The following is a 27,424-nucleotide window of genomic DNA, read 5'->3' as shown; positions in this document are numbered from 1 at the left end:
CCCCATTTATCTTAATTCGGGCTGTAGGGCTGTCATATAGAGTCTGAATTACTTTAATAAACTTTTCTTGAAAGCCGAATCTTCCTAACACTCTGTATTGGAATGCCCAACTAACCGAATCAAAAGCTTTCTCAGCGTCCAATCCTACTACCATTGTCTCTGTCTCGTTCTTATTAACCTGTTCTAATATGTGCAGAGTTCTCCTTATGTTGTCCTGTGTTTGTCTTTGTTGAATAAATCCAGTCTGGTCTAAATGGATTAGGCCAGGTAAAAGCTTTTCCAATCTGCGCGCTAATATAGACGTAAATAGTTTGTAATCTAAATTAAGAACACTAATTGGCCGATAATTGCCACATTCTAGTTTACCTTTACCCTCTTTAGGAATAACTGAAATAATCGCTTCTCTCCAGGAAGGTGGAGTTTCTCCTCTCTGCAAGATCCAATTAAAGGTGTTAAGTAGTAATGGGGCTAACTGTGTCTTCAGGGACTTGTAGCACTCTGAGGTAAACCCATCAGAACCCGGGGACTTTCCAGCCTTTAACCTAGAGATGGCCACGTTCAGTTCTTTGACAGTTACTGGTTCTAATAAACTTTCGTTTTGTAAATCTGTAAGTTTAGGTAGATCTAAAAAATTCAATACACTGTCTATATAGGGCTCATTGGGGGCCCGGGGTTGGGAGTACAGCTCTCGATAATATGTTTCAAAACTCTCTTGAATTTTCCCTATTGTACTCTCCACAAGCTTTGTCTTTGGATTCTTTATTTTATGAATTGTATTGTCTGCTTGTTGTTTTCATAATTTATATGCTAATAATCTAGCTGATTTACCTCCTACTTCATAATTCTTTTGTCTCAGGTAAAGAAAATTTCTTTGAGTTTCCAATGTATAAATATTGTCAATTTCACTTTGCAATTTCCTAACTTCCTGTTTTCGATTTGAATTACTTTTGTTGCTATCTACAACTTGAAGTTGTTTTAATTTTCCTTGAAGGTCTGCTAATTTTTGTGCATTGATTTTTTTCACGTGAGTGGTAATGGAAATAATTTTCCCTCTCAGTACAGCTTTCAATGTATCCCATAAGATCACTGGTGATGTTTCTCCTGTGCGATTAAGGTCTACATATTCTTTGATTTCTCCCCTTAATCTCTCCATTACTTTCGGGTTATTGAGTATATGTGAGTTTAGCCTCCATAGTGTTTTCCTCATTTTCCTTTCCAGGTTTAGAGACATAGAGACTGGGCTATGATCCGACAGATCAATTGTTGCAATATTAGTTTTTTATCCTGAGTCTATCTGTATTAAAGATAAAGAAATAGTCTATCCTTGAATAGGCTGAATGAGGGAAAGAGTAATGTGTATAATCTTTACTAGTAGGGTGTAATTCCCTCCAGACATCTATAATTCCCAACTCCTCCATCAATGAATTCATTTTCCGAGTCAGAGGTTTATTCTGAGTAACTATTCTTGAAGAATCTAAAACAGGATTTAATCTAATATTAAAATCTCCTCCACAAATTACTACCCCTTGAGAACTGACCATTAGGTCAAAAATGTGTCTATAAAATAACCATTCACAACCTGGAGGAGCATAAACATTCAGCAATGTTATTTCTGCACCTTCAATTCTTCCTGTGATTTTTACAAACCGTCCTTCTTTGTCTTTAGTCTCTGAAATATGTTCATAATTAAGAGTACTTGATATTAAAGTAGCTACCCCTCTTTTGTGACTCAATTTATATGATGAATAAAATACATGCTTAAAGCCCATTCTTTTTAATTTTCCATGTTCAGATTGGCTCATATGTGTTTCCTGAAGGAAAGCTATTTGTGCCCTCTCTTTTTTCAATTTAGACATAATCTTATTTCTTTTAATTGGATTCAAAACCCCATTAAAATTATAGGAAATTATTTTTACCAATTCAGTTTGCATTTTTCTCTAGTAGAAAAAAAACACACTCCTTTTCTAACCAGACAGTAAGCAATCCCTTCTCAACAGTAAACCAAGACATATAACCACACCCCAGACATTTTTGAACATGTAACATTTGAAAACTTTTCTCGACTTCCCACAGTGAGGCCTGAGCACCGACCCGCCTCAGTTCAGAGGGATAACCTCTATCTTCACCCTGTGTTAGAGGGCCCTCAGCAGTTTGAATAATCATAGAGAATTTTCTCCTATTTATGTCTCGACCATATTGCTATCATTCAAGTTATTCCGCCTAGTTTATTTTCAGTTACCAGTTTTCATTTTACCTTTAAGTCCGATTTACTCTTTTCAGTCATTTCTCTTAATTAATCTGTATTCTCTGTACATTCACGTCTGAATATTTGCAGCTTTTCCTTGTAGTTTGACACTCTGGTTCGAGTGGAGTGTCCTCGCCCCACTAACTGCCACGACTTCTGCCGAATCCTCTCCAGTAGCGACTCCGGTTGGGTGATAACTTTAATAGGTAGTCCCCGGTCCGCCAGGTCCAACGTTGCCTCCTCCACCGTAGCGTAAGTTTTTGTCCCTTCGTCGTAAAAGACTCTCAGCCGAGCTGGATACAGGGTCTGGGATCTGATGTTGTTTTCCTTCAGGACCCTCCGTGTTTCCGCATATTCCTTCTGCCTGGCAAGAATCCCTGGTGCGTAGTCGTGGTCTAAACTGTTTTTACAGTTGTTCCACATGAAGCCTTTATTTTGCCACCCCCTTTTAAGCACCTCTTCCTTCGTTCTGTAACTGAGAAATCTGACCAGAATCGGTGTGGGCTGGGCGCCTGCCGGAGGCTGTGGTGCCAACGCGCGGTGAGCCCTTTCTATCTGTAGGTCTTTTGCGGCCGGTATATCAAGGTTCTCTCTAAGCAGCTTCTCCACGAAGGGAATCATCAATCCGGGTTTACCTTCGGTTCCTTCGGGAAATCCATAAATCCTCACATTTTCCCTTCTTGAGCGGCCTTCTTGATCTATTAGTTTCCACTGGAGCTGGTCTTGCAGCTTCAGCATTTCTGCTATCACTTCCTCGGCGTTTTGTAGCTTCTCTTCAATTCCAACAATCCTCGCTTCGGGTTCATTTATCCGCGAGTTAGTTTTTACTATTTCTCCTTTAATATCTTCCAGCTGTTTGCTGTTATCTTGTCGGAACTCGCGAATCTCTCCGAGAATCAAAGACAGAGTCACTGATTCCCCCTCATTATCTCTGTCCTGGCTTGCCATGGGGGAGCCAGGCCCGTCGCCTTGCTGCGTCTCTTTATGTTTATCAGCCTTCGGAGCAGACTTTTTAATCTTGTTCTTAGACATCATCCTTGCCCCTTTTATTAATATAGTTATACAATATTAAGTATTTGTCTAAATTCGATTTTGGGGCAGTTTACCTTCTTTTTTGTCGAGAGACCTTTTCCTTACGCCGCCATTCCCTTGATGACCCGCTATCTTCATTATTCTCAAAGAATATTCTTTTCAGGCTTGGAGGCCCACAATTAGCAATTCCCAGTTAGTGATCTTCGATGCCACAGTGTAAGAGTGAGGTGAATTTTTTCCCACTGAAACAAATGCCGTTTCTCCTTCTCACCCACCCACTCACAATACTGCAACACTAGGACAGGCCAATTCTGCCCTCTACTATCAACATCTAAAGCATATCAATAGTATTTAAAATACATTAAGATTGTGACGGGGTCTTGAATTACCCCTATGAACTGTGCTCGATTACCCCAATGAACTGTGCTTTTGAAAAGAGAGTTATTTAACACCAACATCTTGTTTTTAAGAGAGAGAGAGACAAAGACTGCTCACAGTTGTTCATACTTTCCCAAGGACATCGCCTGCCTGTACGTTCTTACAGACAGTGAAGGGAGGAGCTGTTATTTGAGAGACAGTTGGTATTCAGTACAGGGAGATAAATAGAAGGTCAGATGACAGACCTGAGACACATGATTTTGGACACTGAATGAACTTTGTTGTGTCCACAGAAAAAGTGAGTTTTTGAGGATCGATCAGTGGCTCTTGCAGTGTGAACAGGGCGTGACCAGTGGGGAGTTATTTGTGTGTCCAACCCTCGCCTGGGTTGATAGCTCCACCACAGAAGAACAGTCCCCTTTGTTGTGGTCACAGTTAGTGACTTCTAAAGGATTTCGGAGGACAACGGGAAGATCGACGGCGACAGTTCACCTGAAGACTCAAATCTCTCCCTCTCTCTCTCTCCATCACTACTCAACTCAATACCACGAACTGAACTGAACTCTACTCATCATCGTAAGACTGTATCTATTTATCCCTAGACTTGAAGAAGCTTGGTTTTCATATATTTCCACACTTACTGATATACGTACTTATATATAATCATTGCTAACCTATTTTATATATCTGCATTTATATTACTGTATTGCGTAGTTATTAACAAATACCATTAGTTAATAGCAATACTGGACTTCAAAGTGTTTTCCATTTCTACTGGTTCTTTAACCTGTCACGGGGTATGTGACAAGAAAATAATTTTATCTAATTGAAGGAGTTTGGTTGTATTAGTAGGCATCGTGGCGTATGCTGACAAATGACTGAACCCAGATGCAGAGGAACAAAAAACTCCTATGTTGAGACCAAAACAAGAATTTGTTCATTGGAACTCCAACTAAACTTCGGGGGCTTGACTGACTGTGGAGGAATTCTGCCAGCCTAGGGGTTCATACCTTTGGGCGACTGTAGAATTGCAGGTCTGCACTGCTCAATGCACAGATCAGCAGAGATCAGGTAGTCCCACTTAGCCCACCGGTGTCAGTCACAAGACACGAGGAAATCTGCAGATGCTGGAATTTCAAGCAACACACATAAAAGTTGCTGGTGAACGCAGCAGGCCAGGGAGCATCTCTAGGAAGAGGTACCGTCGACGTTTTGGGCCAAGACCCTTTGTCAGGGCTAACTGAAAGAAGAGCTAGTAAGAGATTTGAAAGTGGGAGGGGGAGGGGGAGATCCAAAATGATAGGAGAAGACAGGAGGGGGAGGGATGGAGCCAAGAGCTGGACAGGTGATTGGCAAAAGGGATATGAGAGGATCATGGGACAGGAGGCCTAGGGAAAAGGAAAAGGGGAGGGGGGAAAACCCCCAGAGGATGGGCAAGGGGTATAGCGAGAGGGACAGAGGGAGAAAAAGGAGAGAGAGAAAAAGAATGTGTGTATATAAATAAATAACGGATGAGGTACAAGGGGGAGGTAGAGCATTAGTGGAAGTTGGAGAAGTTAATGTTCATGCCATCAGGTTGGAGGCTACCCAGACGGAATACAAGGTGTTGTTCCTCCAACCTGAGTGTGGCTTCATCTTTACAGTAGGGGAGGCCGTGGATAGACATATCAGAATGGAATTGGGACGTGGAATTAAAATGTGTGGCCACTGGAAGATCCTGCTTTCTCTAGCAGACAGAGCATAGATGTTCAGCGAAGCGATCTCCCAGTCTGCGTCGGGTCTCGCCAATATATAGAAGGCCACATCGGGAGCACCGGATGCAGTATATCAACCCAGCCGACACACAGATGAAGTGTCGCCTCACCTGGAAGGACCGGCTGGGGCCCTGAATGGTGGTAAGGGAGGAAGTGTAAGGGCATGTGTAGCACTTGCTCCGCTTACAAGGATAAGTGCCAGGAGGGAGATCAGTGGGGAGGGATGGGGGGGACGAATGGATAAGGGAGTCGCATAGGGAGGGGTCCCTGCGGAAAGCGGGGAGGGGGAGGGAAAGATGTGCTTAGTGGTGGCATCCCGTTGGAGGTGGCGGAAACTATGGAGAATTATATGTTGGACCCACAGGCTGGTGGGGTGGTAGGTGAGGACAAGGGGAACCCTATTCCTAGTGGGGTGGCGGGAGGAAAGAATGAGAGCAGATGTGCATGAAATGGGGGAGATGTGTTTGAGAGCAGAGTTGACGGTGGAGGAAGGGAAGCCTCTTTCTTTAAAAAAGGAGGACATCTCCCTTGTCCTGGAATGAAAAGCCTCATCCTGAGAGCAGATGCAGTAAAGACAGAGGAATTGCGAGAAGGGGATGGCATTTTTGCAAGAGACAGGGTAAGAAGAGCAACAGTCCAGATAGCTGTGAGTCAGTAGGCTTACAGTAGACATCAGTAGATAAGCTGTCTCTAGAGATAGAGACAGAAAGATCTAGAAAGGGGAGGGAGCTGTCGGAAATGGACCAGGTAAACTTGAGGGCAGGGTGAAAGTTGTGGGCAAAGTTAAGGAAGTCAACGAGCTCAGTATGTGTGCAGGAAGCAGCGCCAATGCAGTTGTCGATGTAGCGAAGGAAAAGTGGGGGACAGATACCAGAATAGGTTTGGAATATAGATTGTTCCACAAAACCAACAGAAAGGCAGGCATAGCTAGGACCCATACGGGTGCCCATGGCTACACCTTTAGTTTGGAGGAAGTGGGAGGAGCCAAAGGAGAAATTATTAAGAGTAAGGACTAATTCCGCTAGACGGAGCATAGTGGTGGTGGAGGGGAACTGGTTAGGTCTGGAATCCAAAAAGAAGCGGAGAGCTTTCAGACCTTCCTGATGGGGGATGGAAGTATATAGGGACTGGACATCCATGGTGAAAATAAAGCGGTGGGGGCCAGGGAACTTAAAATCATCGAAAAGTTTCAGAGTGTGAGAAGTGTCACGAAGATAGGTAGGAAGGGATTGGACAAGGGGGGATAAAACCGTGTCGAGGTATGCAGAAATGAGTTCGGCGGGGCAGGAGGAAGCTGAGACAATAGATCTACCAAGACAGGCAGGTTTGTGGATCTTGGGTTAGGAGGTAGAAACAGGAAGTGCGGGGTGTGGGAACTATAAGGTTGGTAGCAGAGGATGGGAGATCCCCTGGTCGCAATCGCCGTTTTTTTGACTTTGTCATGTTAGGCAAGGATCGCAAGATCTTACATCTGCAGACGCCAGAGCCTGCTGGCCCCGACGCGAGCAGGCATGAACTTCAAATCGCGGCCCCTGTCATTGATCTCGCCTGCTCCAACACCTCAGGGCATATTCAAAACCTGAACTCCAGCAACGACCATGGACACCTTCAAAGCGATTGCGCAACCACCAACTGCGACTCCAGCCTTGAACTCCAGGCTGGGACCTTATGTGCTGCTATTGTGACTCCCGTCTCCCCTTCCCCCACCACCACTCTGCAACCCCGTCTCCATCAGATCCCACCATCAGCTCCTTGACCCTCAGAGGCTCCATCTTCCTCTCACCCCAACCCTCCTCTCTCCACTGACACCCCCAGCCTCTCCCCTCTGATCCCAGCTCTCATCCTTGCTGGGTCTTTACCATCCCCTCCGACCTTCAACTGTCTGAGGCAGAACGCTCTGTCCTCAGTAAGGGTCTCACCTCTTTCCCCCTTCGCCCACACCTCAGCGAGTTCCGCGTTCGCCATGACGCGAAACTGTTCTTCCGCCGTCTCCGTCTCCGAGCCTACTTCTTCGGCAAGGACTCTTCCATCCCCACCGATGACCCCTTCTCCCGCCTTCAACCCTCCTCCTCTTCATGGACACCCCGCTCTGGTCTTCTGCCTGCCCTGGATCTCTTTATTGCTGACTGCCGACGGGACATCAACCGTCTCGACTTCGCCGCACCTTCTTCCCATTCCAACCTCACTCTTTCCGAACGCTCTGATTTCCACTCCCTCTGCACGAATCCTAACCTTACTATTAAACCCACCGATAAGGGGGGTGGTGTTGTAGTCTGGCGCACTGACCTCTACCTTGCCGAGGCACAGCAACAACTCGCGGATACCTCCTCTTATTTACCCCTCGATCATGACCCCACTAAGGAGCACCAGGCCATTGTCTCCCACACCATCACCGACTTTATCAGCTCAGGGGATCTCCCATCCACCGCTACCAACCTTATAGTTACAACACCCCGCACTTCCCGTTTCTACTTCCCACCCAAGATCCACAAACCTGCCTGTCCTGGTAGACCTATTGTCTCAGCTTGCTCCTGCCCCACCGAACTCATTTCTGCATACCTCGACACGGTTTTATCCCCCCTTGTTCAATCCCTTCCCACCTATATTCATGACACTTCTCACGCTCTGAAACTTTTCGATGATTTTAAGTTCCTTGGCCCCACCGCTTTATGTGAAAAAGACTAAGGAGCTGGTGGTAGACCTGAGGAGAGCTAAGGTACCGGTGACCCCTGTTTCCATCCAGGGGGTCAGTGTGGATATGGTGGAGGATTACAAATACCTGGGGATACGAATTGACAATAAACTGGACTGGTCAAAGAACACTGAGGCTGTCTACTAGAAGGGTCAGAGCCGTCTGTATTTCCTGAGGAGACTGAGGTCCTTTAACATCTGCCGGACGATGCTGAGGATGTTCTACGAGTCTGTGGTGGCCAGTGCGATCATGTTTGCTGTTGTGTGCTGGGGCAGCAGGCTGAGGGTAGCAGACACCAACAGAATCAACAAACTCATTCGTAAGGCCGGTGATGTTGTGGGGATGGAACTGGACTCTCTGACGGTGGTGTCTGAAAAGAGGATGCTGTCCAAGTTGCATGCCATCTTGGACAATGTCTCTCATCCACTACATAATGTACTGGTTGGGCACAGGAGTACATTCAGCCAGAGACTCATTCCACCGAGATGCAACACAGAGCGTCATAGGAAGTCATTCCTGCCTGTGGCCATCAAACTTTACAACTCCTCCCTTGGCGGGTCAGACACCCTGAACCAATAGGCTGGTCCTGGACTTATCTCCTGGCATAATTTACATATTACTATTTAACTATTTATGGTTTTATTACTATTTGTTATTTATGGTGCAACTGTAACGAAAACCAATTTCCCTCGGGATCAATAAAGTATGACAACTACTACTAACGAAAACCAATTTCCCTCGGGATCAATAAAGTATGACTATGACTATATTTATTTTCACCATGGATGTCTAGTCCCTATGTTCTTCCATCCCCCCTCAGGAAGGTCCCAAAGCTCTCCGCTTCTTTTTGGATTCCAGACCTAATCAGTTCCCCTCCACCACCACTCTGCTCCGTCTAGCAGAATGAGTCCCTAAGGGTGATTTACCTCTGCGTCAATGCAGCGCCGTAAGGTCTGCGTCGCCGCAAACCCGGCGACGCGCACCTCTCCCAAAATGTAACCGCGCGTCGCGGCAACGCAGACTGTGATTGGTCGGCTTGGTAGCATCGCTTGTCATCCTACACTGCAGTAGCTTCCCATTAAGGGCAGGGAAGGAACTCTGGCTGCAATGCTTTCCATAAAGCTCTACAGACCTCCGAAATTATGGAGCACACATTTCGCACGAAAAAAGACGCTCGCGTCTTGTTTACCCCGAGACTACCATGACTATGAATCCTTGCGCGGGCAGGCGAGTGCCTATGCGTGACGTGCGCGAATTGACGAGCGACGCAGGCACACCAACGCACAAGTATAAATGCTCACAACGCGCATAGACCACTTGCGTAGGTTACGGCGTTCAGTTAATGCACAAGTATAAATCAGCCTTAATAATTTTTTCCTTTGGCTGCTTCCACTTCCTCCAAACTAAAGGTGTAGCCATGGGCACCCGTATGGGTCCTAGCTATGCCTGCCTTTTTGTTGGCTTTGTGGAACAATCTACAATGTTTGTATGTTCCAAACCTATTCTGGTATCTGTCCCCCATCTGTCCTTCCAGGTGAGCCGACACTTCACCTGTGTGTTGCTGGGTTGATATACTGCGTCCGGTGCTCCCGATGTGCCCTTCTATATATTGGCGAGACCCGACGCGGACTGGGAGATCGCTTCGCTGAACGCCTACGCTCTGTCCGCCAGAGAAAGCAGGATCTCCCAGTGGCCACACATTTTAATTCCACGTCCCATTCCCATTCTGATATGTCTATCCATGGCCTCCTCTACTGTAAAGATGAAGCCACACTCAGGTTGGAGGAACAACACCTTATATTCTGTCTGGGTAGCCTCCAACCTGATGGCATGAACACTGACTTCTCAAACTTCCACTAATGCTCTACCTCCCCCTCGTACCCCATCTGTTATTTATTTACATACACACATTTTTTTTCTCTCTCTCCTTTTTCTCCCTCTGTCCCTCTCACTATACCCCTTGCCCATCCTCTGGGCTTTTTCCCCCTCTCCCCCTTTTCTTTCTCCCTAGGCCTCCTGTCCCATGATCCTCTCATATCCCTTTTGCCAATCACCTGTCCGGCTCTTGACTCCATCCCTCCCCCTCCTGTCTTCTCCTATCATTTCGGACCTCCCCTCCCCCTTCCACTTTCAAATCACAATACTATGTGATTTGAGTGTTCCTGTGTGTTAGTACTCAGTTGAACAACAACTGGGGCAAAATTCTTGTCTTATCACTAATAATTAGTGATCACTAATCACTAAAACATAAAATAAAAAAAATAATTAAAAAAATCACTGATAATTTTTAAGTTGTGTAAAGCAACTCTCTCTATCCAAGGGAAGAGTCACCGCTCTTGAAATAAAGAGTCTCTTGAACACCTGGGTCCAAGTCTGGGGTGGAAATTGTGCTTAGTGGGGGTCTGCTTTAAATAATCACAGAATGCAGTGTTACGTACCCCGTAACTGAGTTGCCAAACCCGCAGAAATGGATCACTCAGCTGGAGTCTGGATTACCAGAACTAAGAAAGTTTTATTAAAGAAACAAGCAACACAGTAATCGAAAGGATAATAAATGCAACAGTTCAGCAATGATAAACACACATGTACACAGAATTAAGTTAACAGGATCAATCAAGCTCTATCGTTGTCTAGATGTAAATGACCAATTTCAAAATGACGCAAAGTTCGGTCCAATTTAGTTCAGTTCGCAGTAATCGTTGCCATGGCGATGGACAATGTGGGGGAAGGAGAGAGAGAACAAGAACGAATGATCATTCAAAACGGCTTCCACACACAGACCTGCGATATCGCTCACAAGCAGCTTTCGGGTGAGTCCTTTGTGATGTCACCTGAGGTGACCGACTGTGACCCCTCCTCCAGTTGTGGTCGATCCTCTGCAGTGAACCTGGCACCCAAGCAAGGGTGGACACACACCGGGTTCCCGCTGATCGTGCCTTTCTACCCTGTGCGTCTATGGCTTGGTTCCGCAACCAGCCTTCCAAACGACTCCCGCCGACTTGTGGGGGGGGCACCGCTTCCAGGGTCTCGTTACCTCGGGGTGTCGTGTGTGTTTTGCCTTAGCGAACCTGTCCCTTTTTATCCCCCTGCTGGCATATCGCCTGTCCATCACACTTCAAACAGTTCAGGGTTCAAAGGGGGAGCCGATCTTGACAATACCCAGACTGATGGCTCCTTCATTAACATCTCCAAATGCTGCTTCATTGTGTTCCTTATCTCTCCCTCTCCTGAGGACAGGTGGCAGACCAACTGCTGATGCCACTGGTGCTAGCCCAGGCCAGCAAACATCTTAATTTATGTGTATTCTCGTCACAGCAGAAATACTTTGAGAAAATTAGACAAAAAGCACAAGAGCTTAACATCTTGCTAAGACAACAATTAGTAAATGCAGATGCTGAAGAAACCTGGAAGTCCAACGCTCAATGGCAAGCCACAGAGCTCGTGACGGTTACACTGGATTTCCAGCATCTGCAGCATCTATAATTCCAAGTCCAGTATTTTTTTTGGGGGAGGGGGATGTGGGGAGGGGGATGTGGGAAGAAGCTGAAGCATGGGAGGAAACCCACATGTTTGCAAGACAAAACTGCAAACTATGCGCGACAATGCTTTTAACAAAGTCTGCAAGTGTGTTCCCAGCCGCCTCTGTTCAATTACATTTCCTTGTTCCCTTCCTTTCACAGTATTAGTTCTATGCTGGTTTGACTTTCCAAAATGCATCAGCTCAGATTTAACTGTAATGAAATCCATTTGTCTCTGCTTGGCCCAGTGAAAGTGACCCCACTGAAATCTACGATAACCATCTCAACCAACTCCTGACAGCATCTATGGAAAAAAGTATAGTTGGTGTTTTGGCCCATCATTCTGAAGCGTGCTGCTCGGATTTCCAGCGTCCACAGATTTTCTCTTACTTGTGATTCAACAACTCCTGATTCTGTTTCCGGATATTAGTGGAAGGAGCAGAGGATATAGTTGGGAAGACGTTCAGAAAGTAAAGATGCACTTACTGTTTTGGAGTTGGAGAAGGTTCCCAGTCCAATAAGGGGAATGCTGTGTCCATCATTTAAAGGTATTCGGTGATTCTGTGCTGTTGGATTCAAGCTCATGAACTTTGCTGATGACATTCCTGCAACTGAATGTTGATCTGGACTTGCAAGCCAAGTCAACAAAAAATGTGCAATTACTCATGACGAGTACTGTTCAAACATGCAACTGTTAACTCATTCAGTACCATCACAGATCTATATATTTTAATTTAATTTATATTTAATTCCTCTTTACAATTACTATCATTTGCAAAGGTAAAATTATTATCATTGAGGGCTGTGAGAAAGTGTGCCACATCATACCACAAGACAAAGGAGAATTAGGCCGGGGGGGGGGAGGCGTCACGTGATGACGTGGGATTGAGATGTGTAAATCCTGCTCTCCCGCAACAAATCAGTAAAGTACCGTTTAAACAAAACAAAGTTAATAAATATTTTCTGAAAACTATTTATAAACTTTGTAAGACTACTTTACGATATGCCTCCTAAACTGCAACAAAAGAAGTCTGCTGTTGCGAAGCAGCCGCGAGAGGGGAAGAAAAAAGGGCCTACTGCAACAATGCAGCCGCAGACTCAGGTTGGATCTCCTTCGGTAGAACAGAGAGCAATGGCGGTGGTAACGGGTTCTTTGAAGAAGACGCCGGAAATGCACATGCGCAAATCGACACAACGCAAACTACAAGAACCGACAGCCACTGCAATTGAAAATGACTCAGAGTCGGAATTGCATTCTGCAGAGAACACAGATGAAGAAGAGGAGGAAGAATTGGAAGCGATTGGAAGTAAAGAAGATGATAGAGACATAAGAGAGGCTATATTGCAATTAATGGCTGAACTAAGAAAAGTAAGAGAAGAGCTTAGAGATACGAAGATGTGCTGTAATAAAGTTATGGAAAGACAGGACAAAATGGATAAGAAGCTTCAAAAGATGGAAAGAGCAATGGGGCATATGAATGATAGAGTGGAAAAAACAGAAAATGATCTGCTTGTCTGGAACTCGGAAAGAAATCGACTCTTGGAGAAAGTGGACATGTTGGAAAATTTCAGTAGACGTAATAATATTAAAATTGTTGGTCTTAAAGAAGGTACGGAGGGAGAAAAACCAATAGAATTTTTTCAAAAATGGATCCCGGATGTTTTGCAAATGGAAGAGGAGGTTCGACCAATTGAAATTGAGCGGGCACATAGAGCTCTAAGACCAAGACCAAAAGATGACCAATATCCACGCTCGATTTTAATAAAATTCTTAAGATTTCAAGACAAGGAAAGGATTCTACAGGCAGCTGCTTGAGCTGCCAAGGATAGAAAAGGTCCATTGATAATTAAAGGGAACAAAGTTTTTTTCTACCCTGATATAAGTTATGAACTTTTGAAGAGAAGGAAGAAATTTAATCCAGTGAAAAAAACCCTATGGGATCATGGTTATCAATTTATACTGCGTTATCCTGCAACCTTGAAGATTTTTTTGCCTGGTGGAGAAAAAAGATTTTTTGATGACTACCAGAAAGCAGTGCAGTTTGTGCGAGATTCTCTGAATATTCACCAGATACAAGAACAAATACAAAGAACAAGGAGAATTAGGCCATTCAGCCCATTGAGTCAGCTCTGCAATTCCATGGCTGATCCCGGATCCCACCCAACCCCATACACCTGCCTTCTCACCATATACTTTGATACCCTGTGTGGGAGAAATGGTTAAAACTAGTGTATCGTGGGATACCTGACCTCTCTGGAGCAGCTGGACAAGACTGCTGATGCAAGTCAAGAATAAACTTGGATGATAAATGCAGTGCCAGGAACTCAAATAAACAAATGATCCCACCAATCCCGTGAGACTGAGACAGTACTCCCACTCCAAACTCCAGCCTGTATGAATGCCGTGTCATATACTACCCTGTTACAAATTAGTGCCACAGTACACTGCATAAAATTAAACGAATTATATTTATGAATCTTAACTCAACTAAAGGTTAGTAAAGAAAAACAAAAAGATAAGGGCCAATTTTAATTAAATAGTCAAATGTGCACAAGTTGGAGCTCAACGTTTCACCATACTCACCCCTCCTCAATTGATCTCAGCACCTGGCTTCATTGAATCATGGTCCTGCACCGGGTCGAATACTACAACCTGTTCTCCCCAGCATCTTCTCTCTCCATCTCAGGGGAACAGGGAGGTTTGTTAGTGCTATTGGGGAGGCTTTAAACTAGATTTGCAGGGGGATGGGAACCAGAGTGCCAGAGCCGACAGTGTGGCTGGAGTGAAAATAAATGATGTTAAAAGTTCAAGCAAAGCCGCAAATAGAAAGGCTGTGAGTGGTGGTAAAAATCTTCTGAGATGTATATATTTCAATGCTAGGAGTATTGTGGGGAAGGCAGATGAATTGAGGGCGTGGATTGACACGTGGAATTATGACGTTATAGCAATTAGTGAAACTTAGCTACAGAAGGGGCAGGACTGGCAGCTTAATATTCCAGGGTTCCGATGTTTCAGATGTGATCGAGGCAGAGGAATGAAAGGTGGGGGGATAGCATTGCTTGTCAGGGAAAATGTTACAGCAGTGCTCAGGCAGGACAGATTAGAGGGCTTGTCTACTGAGTCCTTATGGGTGGAGCTGAGAAACAGGAAAGGTATGGCCACATTAGTGGGGTTGTATTATAGACCACCCAATAGTCAGCGAGAATGGGAGGAGCAAATCTGCAGAGAGATAGCAGGCAACTGCAGGAAACATAAAGTTGTGGTGGTAGGGGATTTTAATTTTCCACATATTGATTGGGACTCCCATACTGTTAGGGGTCTAGATGGTTTAGAGTTTGTAAAATGTGTTCAGGAAAGTTTTCTAAATCAATATATAGAGGGACCAACTAGAGGGGATGCAATATTGGATCTCCTGTTAGGAAACAAGTTAGGACAAGTGACGAAAGTGTGTGTAGGGGAGCACTTTGGTTCCAGTGATCATAACACCATTAGTTTCAACTTGATTATGGACAAGGATAGATCTGGTCCTAGGGTTGAGGTTCTGAACTGGAAGAAGGCCAAATTTGAAGAAATGAGAAAGGATCTAAAAAGCGTGGATTGGGACAGGTTGTTCTCTGGCGAGGATGTGATCGATAAATGGGAAGCCTTCAAAGGAGAAATTTTGAGAATGCAGAGCTTGTATGTTCCTGTCAGGATTAAAGGCAAAGTGAATAGGAATAAGGAACCTTGGCTCTCAAGGGATATTGCAACTCTGATAAAGAAGAAGAGAGAGTTGTATGACATGTATAGGAAACAGGGAGTAAATAAGGTGCTTGAGTATAAAAAGAGCAAGAAAATACTTAAGAAGGAAATCAGGAGGGCTGAAAGAAGACATGAGGTTACCTTGGCAGTCAAAGTGAAGGATAATCCAAAGAGCTTTTACAGGTATATTAGGAGTAAAAGGATTGTAAGGGATAAAATTGGTCCTCTTGAAGATCACAGTGGTCGGCTATGTGCAGAACCAAAAGAAATGGGGGAGATCTTAAATGGGTTTTTTTCGTCTGTATTTACTAAGGAAACTGGCATGAAGTCTATGGAATTAAGGGAAACAAGTAGTGAGATCATGGAGACTGTACAGATTGAAAAGGAGGAGGTGCTTGCTATCTTGAGGCAAATTAAAGTGGCTAAATCGCCAGGACCTGACAGGGTATTCCCTCGGACCTTGAAGGAGACTAGTGTTGAAATTGCAGGGGCCCTGGCAGATATATTTAAAATGCTGGTGTCTATGGGTGAGGTGCTGGAGGATTGGAGAATGGCTCATGTTGTTCCGTTGTTTAAAAAAGGATTGAAAAGTAATCCGGGAAATTATAGGCCGGTAAGTTTGACATCAGTAGTGGGTAAATTATTGGAGGGAATACTAAGAGACAGAATCTACAAGCATTTGGATAGACAGGGACTTATTAGGGAGAGTCAACATGGCTTTGTGCGTGGTAGGTCATGTCTGACCAATCTATGGGAGTTCTTTGAGGAGGTTACCAGGAAAGCGGATGAAGGGAAGGATGTTGTCTACATGAACTTCAGTAAGGTCTTTGACAAGGTCCCGCATGGGAGGTTAGTTAGGAAAATTCAGTCGCTAGGTATACATGGAGAGGTGGGAAATTGGATTAGACATAGGCTCGATGGAAGAAGCCAAAGAGTGGTAATAGAGGATTGCTTCTCAGAGTGGAGGCCTGTGACTAGTGGTGTGCCACAGGGATCAGTGTTGGGTCCATTGTTATTTGTCATCTATATCAATGATCTGGATGATAATGTGGTAAATTGGATCAGCAAATTTGCTGATGATACAAAGATTGGAGGTGTAGTGGACAATGAGGAAGGTCTTCAAAACTTGCAGAGGGATTTGGACCAGCTGGAAAAATGGGCTGAAAAATGGCAGATGGAGTTTAATACAGACAAGTGTGAGGTATTGCATTTTGGAAGGACAAACCAAGGTAGAACATACAGGGCAAATGGTAAGGCACTGAGGAGTGCAGTAGAACAGAGGGATCTGGGAATACAATACAAAATTCCCTAAAAGTGGCGTCACAGGAAGATAGGGTCGTAAAGAGAGCTTTTGGTACATTGGCCTTTATTAATCAAAGTATTGAGTATAAGAGCTGGATTGTTATGATGAGGTTGTATAAGGCATTGGTGAGGCCGAATCTGGAGTATTGTGTTCAGCTTTGGTCACCAAGTTACAGGAAGGATATTAATAAGGTTGAAAGAGTGCAGAGAAGGTTTACAAGGATGTTGCCGGGACTTGAGAAACTCAGTTACAGAGAAAGGTTGAATAGGTTAGGACTTTATTCCCTGGAGTGTAGAAGAATGAGGGGAGATTTGATAGAGGTATATAAAATTATGATGGATATAGATAGAGTGAATGCAAGCAGGCTTTTTCCACTGAGGCAAAGGGAGAAAAAAACCAGAGGACATGGGTTAAAGGTGAGGGGGAAAAAGTTTAAAGGGAACATTGGGAGGGCTTCTTCACACAGAGAGTGGTGGGAATGTGGAATGAGCTGCCAGACGGGGTGGTAAATGCAGGTTCTTTTTTAACATTTAAGAATAAATTGGACAAATACATGGATGGGAGGTGTATGGAGGGATATGGTCCGTGTGCAGGTCAGTGGAACTAGGCAGAAAATGGTTCGGCACAGCCAAAAAGGGCCAAAAGGCCTGTTTCTGTGCTGTAGTTTTTCTATGGTTTCTATGGTTTTCTATCTAGCAAGATCAACAACACCCTGGCGAAGCTACTGACCCAGCTGGAGACCACCGTAAAGCCCCGTTGGTGGCCATCCACAGCTGCCGGAAGTGAGGCCTCCGCCGCCGACCTCGGAAATCGAGTCCGAGGCTAGGCTGGAGCAGAGGCCTCCGCAGCCGTGACTCAGCTCACGGACTTGTTTCTGCCGGCAGCCCAGGCCCCCGGCAGCTGGAAGTGGCAGTGGAGTCTCCCCTGTCACTTGGCCTGACCTGGAGCGCCGACGACGCGACCCGCCGATCGATCCCCGCGTCCACCAACCTCAAAGAGCTGACAAAAGCACACTGCATCGATGGAAGCCTGGAAAGATGCACTATTTACCGAGGAAGCGTAGGAAAAGAGCTGGGCTGCTGGTTAGATTGAAGCTGAGAGACTTCAGGGTGCAAGGTCCGTCTGCTAACCAACCTACTAGTTAATGTGCAAGCCATAGAGAACAAGGTGGATGATCTTAAAGGGAGATGCAGAACTGCTGTGTATTTTGTTTCACCGAGACCTGGCCCTCCCCTGCCACCCCTGACTGTGCCATCCGACCGGAGAGATTTTCGATCCATCGGATGGACCGCACAGCGTCTTCGGGCAAGATGAGGGGAGGTGGTGTCTGCCTACTGATCAACACTGCGTTGTGCTCGGACACAGTGGCACTGACAAGCTCCTGCAGCCCGGACCTGGAACACCTGTCGGTGAAGTGTCGTCCCTGCTATCTGCCACGGGAATTCACCTCGGTCATACTGACAGTGGTCTACATTCCACCCCCAGGTGGACGTGGAGTGTGCTCTGAACATACTGTATGCCAACATCAGTGAACTTGAGACTAGGTATCCAGAGGCTTTGCTCATTACAGCCGGGGACTTTAACCAGGCCAACCTCAGAAAGGTGCTGCCAAAGTTATACCAACATGTCTCCTGCCCCACTAGAGGCCCGAATATACTTGACCACTGCTACACAGCAGTCAAGGATGCCTACCGTTCCGTCCCACGACCTCACTTCGTAAAATTGGACCATCAGGCCGTACTCCTCCTCCCGGATTACAAACAGAAACTGAAGCGGGAGGTCATGGTGTCAAAAGTAGTGTCGCGTTGGACGGAGGAAACGGATGAGGTCCTCCGTGACTGCTTTGAATCGGTGGACTGGTTAGTATTCAAGGACTCGGCAGCTAACCTCGATGAGTATGCCTCAGCTGTCACGGACTTTATCTGGAAATGCACAAAGGACTGTGTGTTTCGCAAGACGATCCGGGTATTCCCGAACTGGAAAACTTAGATGAATTATAATGTCTAGTCCCTTTTGAAGGCTAGAGCTGCGGCTTTTAGGTCCGGGGATACCAGTCGCTACACGGAATCCAGGTGTGAACTCCGGAAAGCCATTAAGGGCACCAAGAGGCAATATCGAGCCAAGTTGGAAGCCCAGGCTAACCAGAGGGATGCCAGTAGACTATGGCAGGGTCTAAATGAGATCACTGGCTGCATAGAAAAGGCTGGGAATATCAATAACTGTGGCGCTTCTCTTCCTGACAAACTTAATGTATTCTACGCAAGTATTCGAACAGAAGAGGAGTGACCTGCTCCCTCCAGATGAACCGGACCTGGTGGCATCGAGATTCACTGTCACCGAGGAAGACGTTAGAAGGGTCTTCCTGAAGATAAATCCAAGGAAGGCGACGGGCCCAGATGGCGTCCCAGGACGGGTTCTCTGGGCCTGTGCAAGCGAGCCAGCTGGAGTGTTTGCTGACATCTTCATCTGCTCCTTGCTTCAGTCTAGGGTCCCCTCATGTTTTAAGAAGGCAACGATAATCCTGGTGCCGAAGAAGAGCAAGGTGGCATTTCTGAATGACTATCGACCTGTGGCTCTGACATCAATTGCTATGAAGTGCTTCAGCGATTGGTTATGGCACACATCAACCACAGCCTACCGATCAACCTCGACACTTTGCAATTCACCTACCAGAGCAACAGGTCAACAGCAGATGCCATGTCTCTGGCCCTACATTCCTCCTTAGAACACCTGGGGAATAAAGGTACATATGTAAGGCTCCTTTTCATTGACTACAGCTCTGCCTTTAATACCATCATTCCAAAAACTGATTCCTAAGCTCCGGAACCTGGGCCTTAGCACTCAGATCTGCAGCTGGATCTTCAACTTCCTCACAGTCAAGACCCAGGCTGTAACAATAGGGGACAAGCTCTCCTCTACAATCACTCTGAGCACCGGTGCCCCACAAGTCTGTGTTCTCAGCCCACTGCTGTACTCACTGTACACCCATGATTGTGTAGCCAAGTTTCCATCGAACTCTGTATATAAGTTTGCTGATGACACCACAATTGTAGGCCGTACCTCGGGTAATGATGAGTTTGAGTGCAGAGGGGAAATTAAGAACCTGGTGGCATGGTGCAAAGACAATAACCTATCCCTCAACGTCAGCAAGACGAAGGAATTAGTTGTTAACTTCAGAAGGAGTAGCGGACCGCACGACCCAATTTACATTGGTGGTGTGCAAGTGGAACAGGTCAAAAGCTTTAAGTTCCTCGGGATCAATATCACAGCCTCATGTGTGGCACCTCATCAAATGCCTTCTAAAAATCCAAGTAAATGGCATCCACTGCTTCTCCTTTGTCCACCCTTCTTGTTACTTCCTTGAAGAACTGTAACAGATTTGTCAGATAAGATTTCCCTTTACAGAAACCATGCTGATTTTTACTTATTTTATCATTAGTCTCCAAGTACCTCGATACCTCATCCTTAATAATCAACTCCAACACTTTCCCAACCACAGAGGTTAGACTAACTGAGCTATAATTTTCTTTCTTTTGCCTTCCTCCCTTCTTAAAGAGTGGAGTGACATTTGCAATCTTCCTGTCCTCTGGGACCATGGCAGAATAAAGTGATTCTTGAAAGATCATGACCAATGCATTTGTTATCTCTTCAGCAATCTCTCTCAGGACTCTGGGATGTAGACCATCTGGTCCAGATGACTTATCCACCTTAAGACCTTTGAATTTGCCTAGCACTTTTTCCTTTGTAATAGCAATGGCACTCACTCCTGTTCCCTGACACTCACGGACCTCTGACACACTGCTAGTGTCTTCCACAGCAAAGTACCCATTAAGTTCTTCTGCCATTTCTTTGCCCCCCCCCCCATTACTACCTCACCAGCATCATTTTCCAGTGGTCCAATATCAACTCTCACCTCCCTTTTACTCTTTATATAACTGAAAAAACTTTGGTATCCTGCTTTACATTATTAGCTAGTCTGTCCTCATAGTTCATCTTTTCCCTTCTTATAGCTTTTTAGTTGCCTTTTGTTAGATTTTAAAAGCTTCCCAATCATCCAACTTCACACTCACTTTTGCTACCTTATATGCCTTATATCCCTTGGCTTTTATGCAGTCCTTAACTTCCTTTGTCAGCCACAGTTGTCTACCCCTGCCATTTGAGAACTTCCTCCTCTGTGGGACGTATCTATCCTGCGCCTTGTGAACTATTTCCAGAAACTTCAGCCACCTCTGCCCTGCCGTCATCCCCACCAGTATCCTCCATCAATACACCTGGGCAAGCTCCTCTGTCATACCTCTGTAATTCCCTTTAATCCATTGTGATGCATGTGAGTTATGCTTCCCCCTCTCAAATTGCAGTATAAACTCAATCATATTATGATCACTGCCTCCTAAGACTTCCTTTATGTTAAGCTCCCTAATAAAATCTGGGTTATTACACAACATCTAATAGTCTTTCCCCAAGTAGACTCAAGTGCAAGCTACTCTAAAAAGCCATCTCGTAGGCATTCAACAAATTTCCTCTTTTACGATCTGACACCAACTGGATTTTCCCAATCCCTTTGCATATTGAAGTTCCTCATTACAATTGTGTCATTACACTTATTGCATGCTTTTTCAGCTTCCTTTGCAATCTCAACCCCACATCTTGGCTACTATTTGGAGGTTTATACATGATTCCTATAATGGTTTTTTTACCCTTGCAGTTTCTTAACTCCACCCACAAAGATTCAACATTCTCTGACCCTATGTCACCTCTTTCTAAAGATGGAATTCCAGCTCTTACCAACAGAGCCACACCACCACCTATGCTTTCCTGCCTGTCCTTTCGATACAAAGTGTATCCTTTGATATTAAACTCCCAACTATGGCCTTCTTTCAGCCACGACTTAGTGAGGCCCACAACGTCATACCGACAAATCTCTAAGTGCGCCACAAATTCGTCCACCCTATTCTGAATGCTATGTGCATTTAAATACAGCACCTTCAGTCCTGCATTCTTCCCCCTTTTGAATTTTGCCTCTGTGGTACAACCTAACTCTTTGCTCTGTCTGCATTTGTACCCAATCATTGGTTTTCCTTCCTCGCACCCATCATCTACTTGGCTCATCCTCAGCTCTATCAAATTGGTTCCTATCCTCCTGCCATATAAGTTTAAACCACTCCCACAATGGAGCACTTAACATTGAGGGAGTCAGCCACAGGGGTGCTCTCCACTATCAGACAATCCCCCTCCCCTCTTCTGACAGTCACCCATTTAAATGTTTCCTGTAGCCTTGGAGTGAATACCTCTCTGAAGCTCCTGTCTATCACTGCTTTACTTTCCCTAACAAGCCAAAGGTCCTCATGAAAGTGTGTAGCATATGAAAGGTTATGTAAGTCAGCTGTGGCTGAAGGGTGTGTGTGGGTCACTTCAGATGGGAAGTACAGGTTAACTATGCTCCTGAGATTTCAGTGTCCAGTGCAGACCTCTGCAGTACAAATCTACTTACTATGCACTATTCTCAGAACATGAACATACTTGTCTAGAAGCAGCAGGCACAGCCCTAGTATAGAGGAGCCTCCATTTAGAACAGAGATCAGGAGGAATTTCCTTAGTCTAGAGGGTGGTGAACCTGTGGAATTCATGGCCACGGGTGGCTGTGGTGGCCCAGTCATTGGGTATACTTAAAGCGGAGGTTGATAGGTTCTTGATTAGTCAGGGCATCACAGGTTACAGGGAAAAGGCAGGAAATGGGGTTGAGAGGGATAATAAGTCAGCCTTGATGGAATGGCAGAGCAGACTCAATGGGCCAAATGGCCTAATTCTGCTCCTATGTCTTATAAGAACATAGGAAATATGAGCAGGTGTTGGCCATCTGGCCCAATCGAGCCTGTTCTGCTGTTTAGTAATGTAATAGCTGAAAAGTAACAGAGAGACAAAGATCATGGTGCTTCAAGTACACTTACCATAGGTTTATTAATCATTAACATTGACTTCTATAATGCAAAGACACCGGAGAGAGGAACAAATGGTAGTTTTGCCTGCTTGGGACAGCTGCAGGCATGACATCATTTTTTGCCTACTGTTCTGCTGGCTGTTGGATGGGACCCTCATCACCCCAATGGAGCAGTAGAACCTTCTGAACTCTCAATACAGGAGCCCCACAGGGCTGTGTACTAAGTCCCTTCCTTTTCTCCCTGTATACTGTGACTGTCTGGCCACCCACAGCTCTAATCTGCTAATTAAATTTGCCAATGATACTACATTAATTAGCCTCAATGTTGCAAAAACAAAGGAGCTGGTTCAAGAGGAATGGAGACAGACTAACCCCTATTGACATCAATGGATCTGGGGTTGAGAGGGTGACAGCTTTAAGTTCCTCAGCATCTACATCACTGAGGATCTCACATGGTTTGTACACACCAGCTGTGTGGTGAAAAAGGCACAACAGTGCCTCTTTCACCTCAGACTGTTGAGGAAGTTTGGTTTGGGCCCCCAAATCCTAAGAACTTTCTACAGGGGCACAATTGAGAGCATCCTGACTGGCTGCATCACTGCCTGGTATGAGAACTGTACTTCCCTTAATCGCAGGACTCTGCAGAGAGAGGTGCGGGCAGCCTAGCACATCTGTAGTTGTGAACTTCCCATGATTCAGGACATTTACAAGGACCGCTGTGTAAAAAGGACCCGAGTCACCCCAACCACAATCTGTTCCAGCTGCTACCATCCAGGAAATGGTACCACGGCATTAAAGCCAGGTCCAATAGGCTCCGGGACAGCTTCTTCCACCAGGCCATCAGACTGATGAACTCACACTGATTTAAATGTATTCTACGTTACATTGACTGTTCTATTTCTTGTAAATTACCATAGATTACTATGATTGCACATTTAGACAGAGACATAACGTAAAGATTTTTACTCTTCATGTATGTGAAGGATGTAAGAAATAAAGTCAATTCAATTCAATATCCTACCTTCTGGGTTGCAAAAGCTGGCACTCACCCTCTGCCAGGTGACAGCATTACTTCTGGGAAATGAGTGTCCTTGATAAGAGGACAGACTATTACCGAAATGGAGAGAGATAGCAGCTGAGAGACGTTTCGAGGTAAGTTTTTAAACACGGAGTGGTGCATGCATGGGACGCCTTGATGGGGGTGGGAGTAGAGGGACTTACATTATGGACATTTAGCAGACTTTTCAATGGGCATATGGAGATAGGAAAATGGAAGGCTGTGTAGGATTGATCTCAGAGTAGGTTAAAAGGTCAGCACAACCTCATGGGCTGAAGGGCTATAGTATTCCATGTTCTGTTTGTAATATACTGTTGCTAATCCTGTGAAAAGCTAATTTTCATAGCACTTATACCCTGTGCATGTACAACAAAAACCATAATTGTGAATACTTGGTCCTGTCAAATTCTTAACTCCATAATTCTACCTCTTTTGTTATGATCACTTTAACATTTCTTTCGGCTCTCTCTTGGGCTGCACTGCTATATTTTGCAATCTCATGCTTTCACATTCTTTGCTATATCAAGGACGTTCATTGCACCCTGGTGCATATAAAAATTACTGAGTCAGTTTCTGACTAAGTACAATCCTTTCATGTCCCTGTCAGACTGCAGATATCACTGAATTGGTGGTGAATGACTTGACCACTCTGACATACTTTACAGTCAGCAGCCTTGGATTTGAGAATCTGCACTGCCACAGAGTCATGTGCTGGTAGTCAGTTCCCCAGTAAAAAACCTTTACTCATGCCATGGCTAAAAGCAATCTTCACTGCCTTGGCAGCAGACAGCAGTGAAGATCAGCCCTCATGTACACCTGGTGGCCTATCACATTCCTGTTGTGAACTTAACATACACAATGCACCACAGACCTTCAGCCAACAATGTTGAGTCAATCTACATAAACCTACTGCACATTAAATCTAGCCTCTTACATAGCTCATACTCCTTATTTTTCTTTCATCAATGTGCCTATCTAAGAGTCCCTTAAATGTATCTGTCTCTACCACCATACCTGGCAAGTGCATTCCATGCAGTTACCACTGTTAAAAAAAACACTCATCTCTGATATCCCCCTATCCTTTCCTCTATTCATCTTAAAAGTACGGCCTCTGGTGTTGGTCATTTCCACTCTGGGATAAAGTCACTGCCTCTCCACTCTCTCTCTCTTTTCATCTTCCTTCGCTCCAAAGGGAAAAATAAAGTTTCTCGATTGCTCAACCTGTCCTCGTAAGAGAAGCCCTCTAGTTCAGGCAGCATCCTGGTAAATCTTCTCTGCACCCTCTCTAAAGCTTCCATATACTTCCTATAATGGAGGAAATATCGTATCATTTCTTAATGCATGCATTACTAAATGACAATAAAAGAGGACTGCGTGTCTTCATAATCTAATGCAACCAGAACTGAATGCAATATTCCAAATGTGGTCTGACTAGAGTTGTATAGAGCTGCAGCAATACCTTGTGGCTCTTGAACTCAATCCCTGACTAATGAAGCTGAATAGAGCATATGCCTTCTTAACAATCCTGTTAACATACACAGCAATTTTGAGGGATCTATGGACATTGATCCCAATGTCCCTCTGTTTCTCCTACTACTAAAACTCCAGCCATTAACCCTTTACTCTGCCTTCAAGTTCGACCTTCCAAAGTGAACCCACTTTACTCCTTTCCAGGTTGAAATCCATCTGCCACTTCTCAGCCCAGCTCTACATCCTAACAATGTCCTGTTGTAACCTATGACAGCCTTCCTTGCCACCCACAACATCACTCCAACTTTTACATCATCTCTTCCTGACACCTTCCCTAAATTTTCCTCCATTCTCCTCAAAAGGATGCCCTCTTGTAATAGCCATTGCTGTTCTGGGAGAGAAGTGCAGACTGTCCACTCCATGTCTCTTATCATCTTACACACCTCAATCAAGTTACCTGTCGTCCTCCTTTGCTGATGAATCAACATTATTTCTTTTACGTTGGTGGTTTAACAGTAACTCCAGGCTGTAGGAAATTGGAAATGTGTTTCCAGTGGAAACAGCAGAATCCTGGCCAGGACAATGGCTTGGTTGCTACAGTAGCCCACCAGCCAGCGAACTGGGACACTAAGGCCAACTCTTTCAACAGGCAGTTGGGATTGCTGTAAAGATACAGTTCTGGAGCCATAACACCAGCTGCATTGCAGTGTTATTTAACACGCTGAGACTCAAGTGTTCCTCCACTTCTAGCCTCTTGATGCACAGTTTGGTCTGTCAACCACTCCACCCGAGACCAGAAGAAACTACAGAGAGTAGTGGGCACAGCTCAGCGCATCACAGAAACGGTCTATACCTCTCTCTGCCCTTAGTAAAGCATCTAGGATAATCAAAGCCCCTACCCACCCAGATATCTCTCTTCTCCCCTTTCCCATCAGGCACAAGATACAAAAGTCTGAAAGCATATAATATACCATCAGGCTCAAGGACGGCTTCTATCCGGTTGTGCTAAGGCTATTGAATAGTATTGTAAAATGATATATTACCTCATAATCTTCTTCATCATAGCCTTGCACCGTATTCTTTGCATGCACTGCAACACTGTAGTACCTCAATAATTGTGCTAGCTCAATAATCAAATGACCTGTACAGGTGACATGCAAAACATCTTTCCAACATACCTCAGGGCATTTGACAAAATAAACCAGTTTACCAATTTCTTCAGCTGTCAAAGCTGCACCATTGGTAACAACACCTTCAACGGCATGGGTTTAAGATGTAGAATTCAGCTCTCCCGCAACAAATCAGTAAAGTACCGTTTAAATAAAACAAAGTTGGTAAATATTTTTTGAAAACTATTTATAAACTTTGTAAGACTACTTTACAATATGCCTCCTAAACCGCAACAAAAGAAGTCTGCTGTTGCGAAGCAGCCGTGAGACGGGAAGAAAAAAAGGGCCTACTGCAACGATGGAGCCTCGGACTCAGGTTGGATCTCCTTCGGTAGAACAGGGAGAAATGGCGGTGGCAACGGTTGCTCCGAAGAAGACAACGGAATTGCGCATGCGCAAATCGACACAACGCAAACTACAAGAACCGACAGCCACTGCAATTGAAAATGACTCAGAGTCGGAATTGGATTCTGCAGAGAACACAGATGAAGAAGAGGAGGAAGAATTGGAAGCGATTGGAAGTAAAGGAGATGATAGAGACATAAGAGAGGCTATATTGCAATTAACAGCTGAACTAAGAAAAGTAAGAGAAGAGCTTAGAGATACGAAGATGTGCTATAATAAAGTTATGGAAAGACAGGACCAAATGGATAAGAAGCTTCAAAAGATGGAAAGAGCAATGGGGCATATGAATGATGGAGTGGAAAAAACAGAAAATGATCTGCTTGTCTGGAACTCGGAAAGAAATCGACTCTTGGAGAAAGTGGACATGTTGGAAAATTTCAGTAGACGTAATAATATTAAAATTGTTGGTCTTAAAGAAGGTACAGAGGGAGAAAAACCAATAGAATTTTTTCAAAAATGGATCCCGGATGTTTTGCAAATGGAAGAGGAGGTTCGACCAATTGAAATTGAGCGGGCACATAGAGCTCTAAGACCAAAACCAAAAGATGACCAATATCCACGATCAATTTTAATAAAATTCTTAAGATTTCAAGACAAGGAAAGGATTCTACAGGCAGCTGCTCGAGCTGCCAAGGATAGAAAAGGTCCATTGATAATTAAAGGGAACAAAGTTTTTTTCTACCCTGATATAAGTTATGAACTTTTGAAGAGAAGGAAGAAA

At 44.8% G+C, this 27,424-nt stretch overlaps 1 protein-coding gene across 4 annotated transcripts in view; it reads right to left on the bottom strand.

The window, feature by feature from the left end:
• LOC134351729 (aldo-keto reductase family 1 member D1-like) overlaps positions 1–19,378 on the bottom strand; it is a 78,579-nt gene extending 59,201 nt beyond the window's left edge. Inside the window, exons 1-2 of one of the 4 annotated variants that reach the window (XM_063058312.1) lie at positions 19,335–19,378; positions 12,106–12,247 (exon numbers count right to left, since the gene is read on the bottom strand). In XM_063058312.1, coding sequence (XP_062914382.1) covers positions 12,106–12,247; positions 19,335–19,363 — 171 coding nt within the window. In that variant the 5' untranslated portion in view covers positions 19,364–19,378. Of the gene's footprint in view, positions 1–12,105; positions 12,248–17,393; positions 17,447–17,654; positions 17,785–19,334 lie in introns of those variants that run through there. The other 3 variants (XM_063058311.1, XM_063058313.1, XM_063058310.1) reach the window with 3 other exon arrangements.
• Between the last annotated feature and the right edge of the window lie 8,046 nt (positions 19,379–27,424).

This window comes from Mobula hypostoma, chromosome 9, assembly GCF_963921235.1.
Source record: "Mobula hypostoma chromosome 9, sMobHyp1.1, whole genome shotgun sequence".
Lineage (NCBI taxonomy): Eukaryota > Metazoa > Chordata > Chondrichthyes > Myliobatiformes > Myliobatidae > Mobula > Mobula hypostoma.
This window is presented reverse-complemented; position numbering and strand designations above follow the sequence as displayed.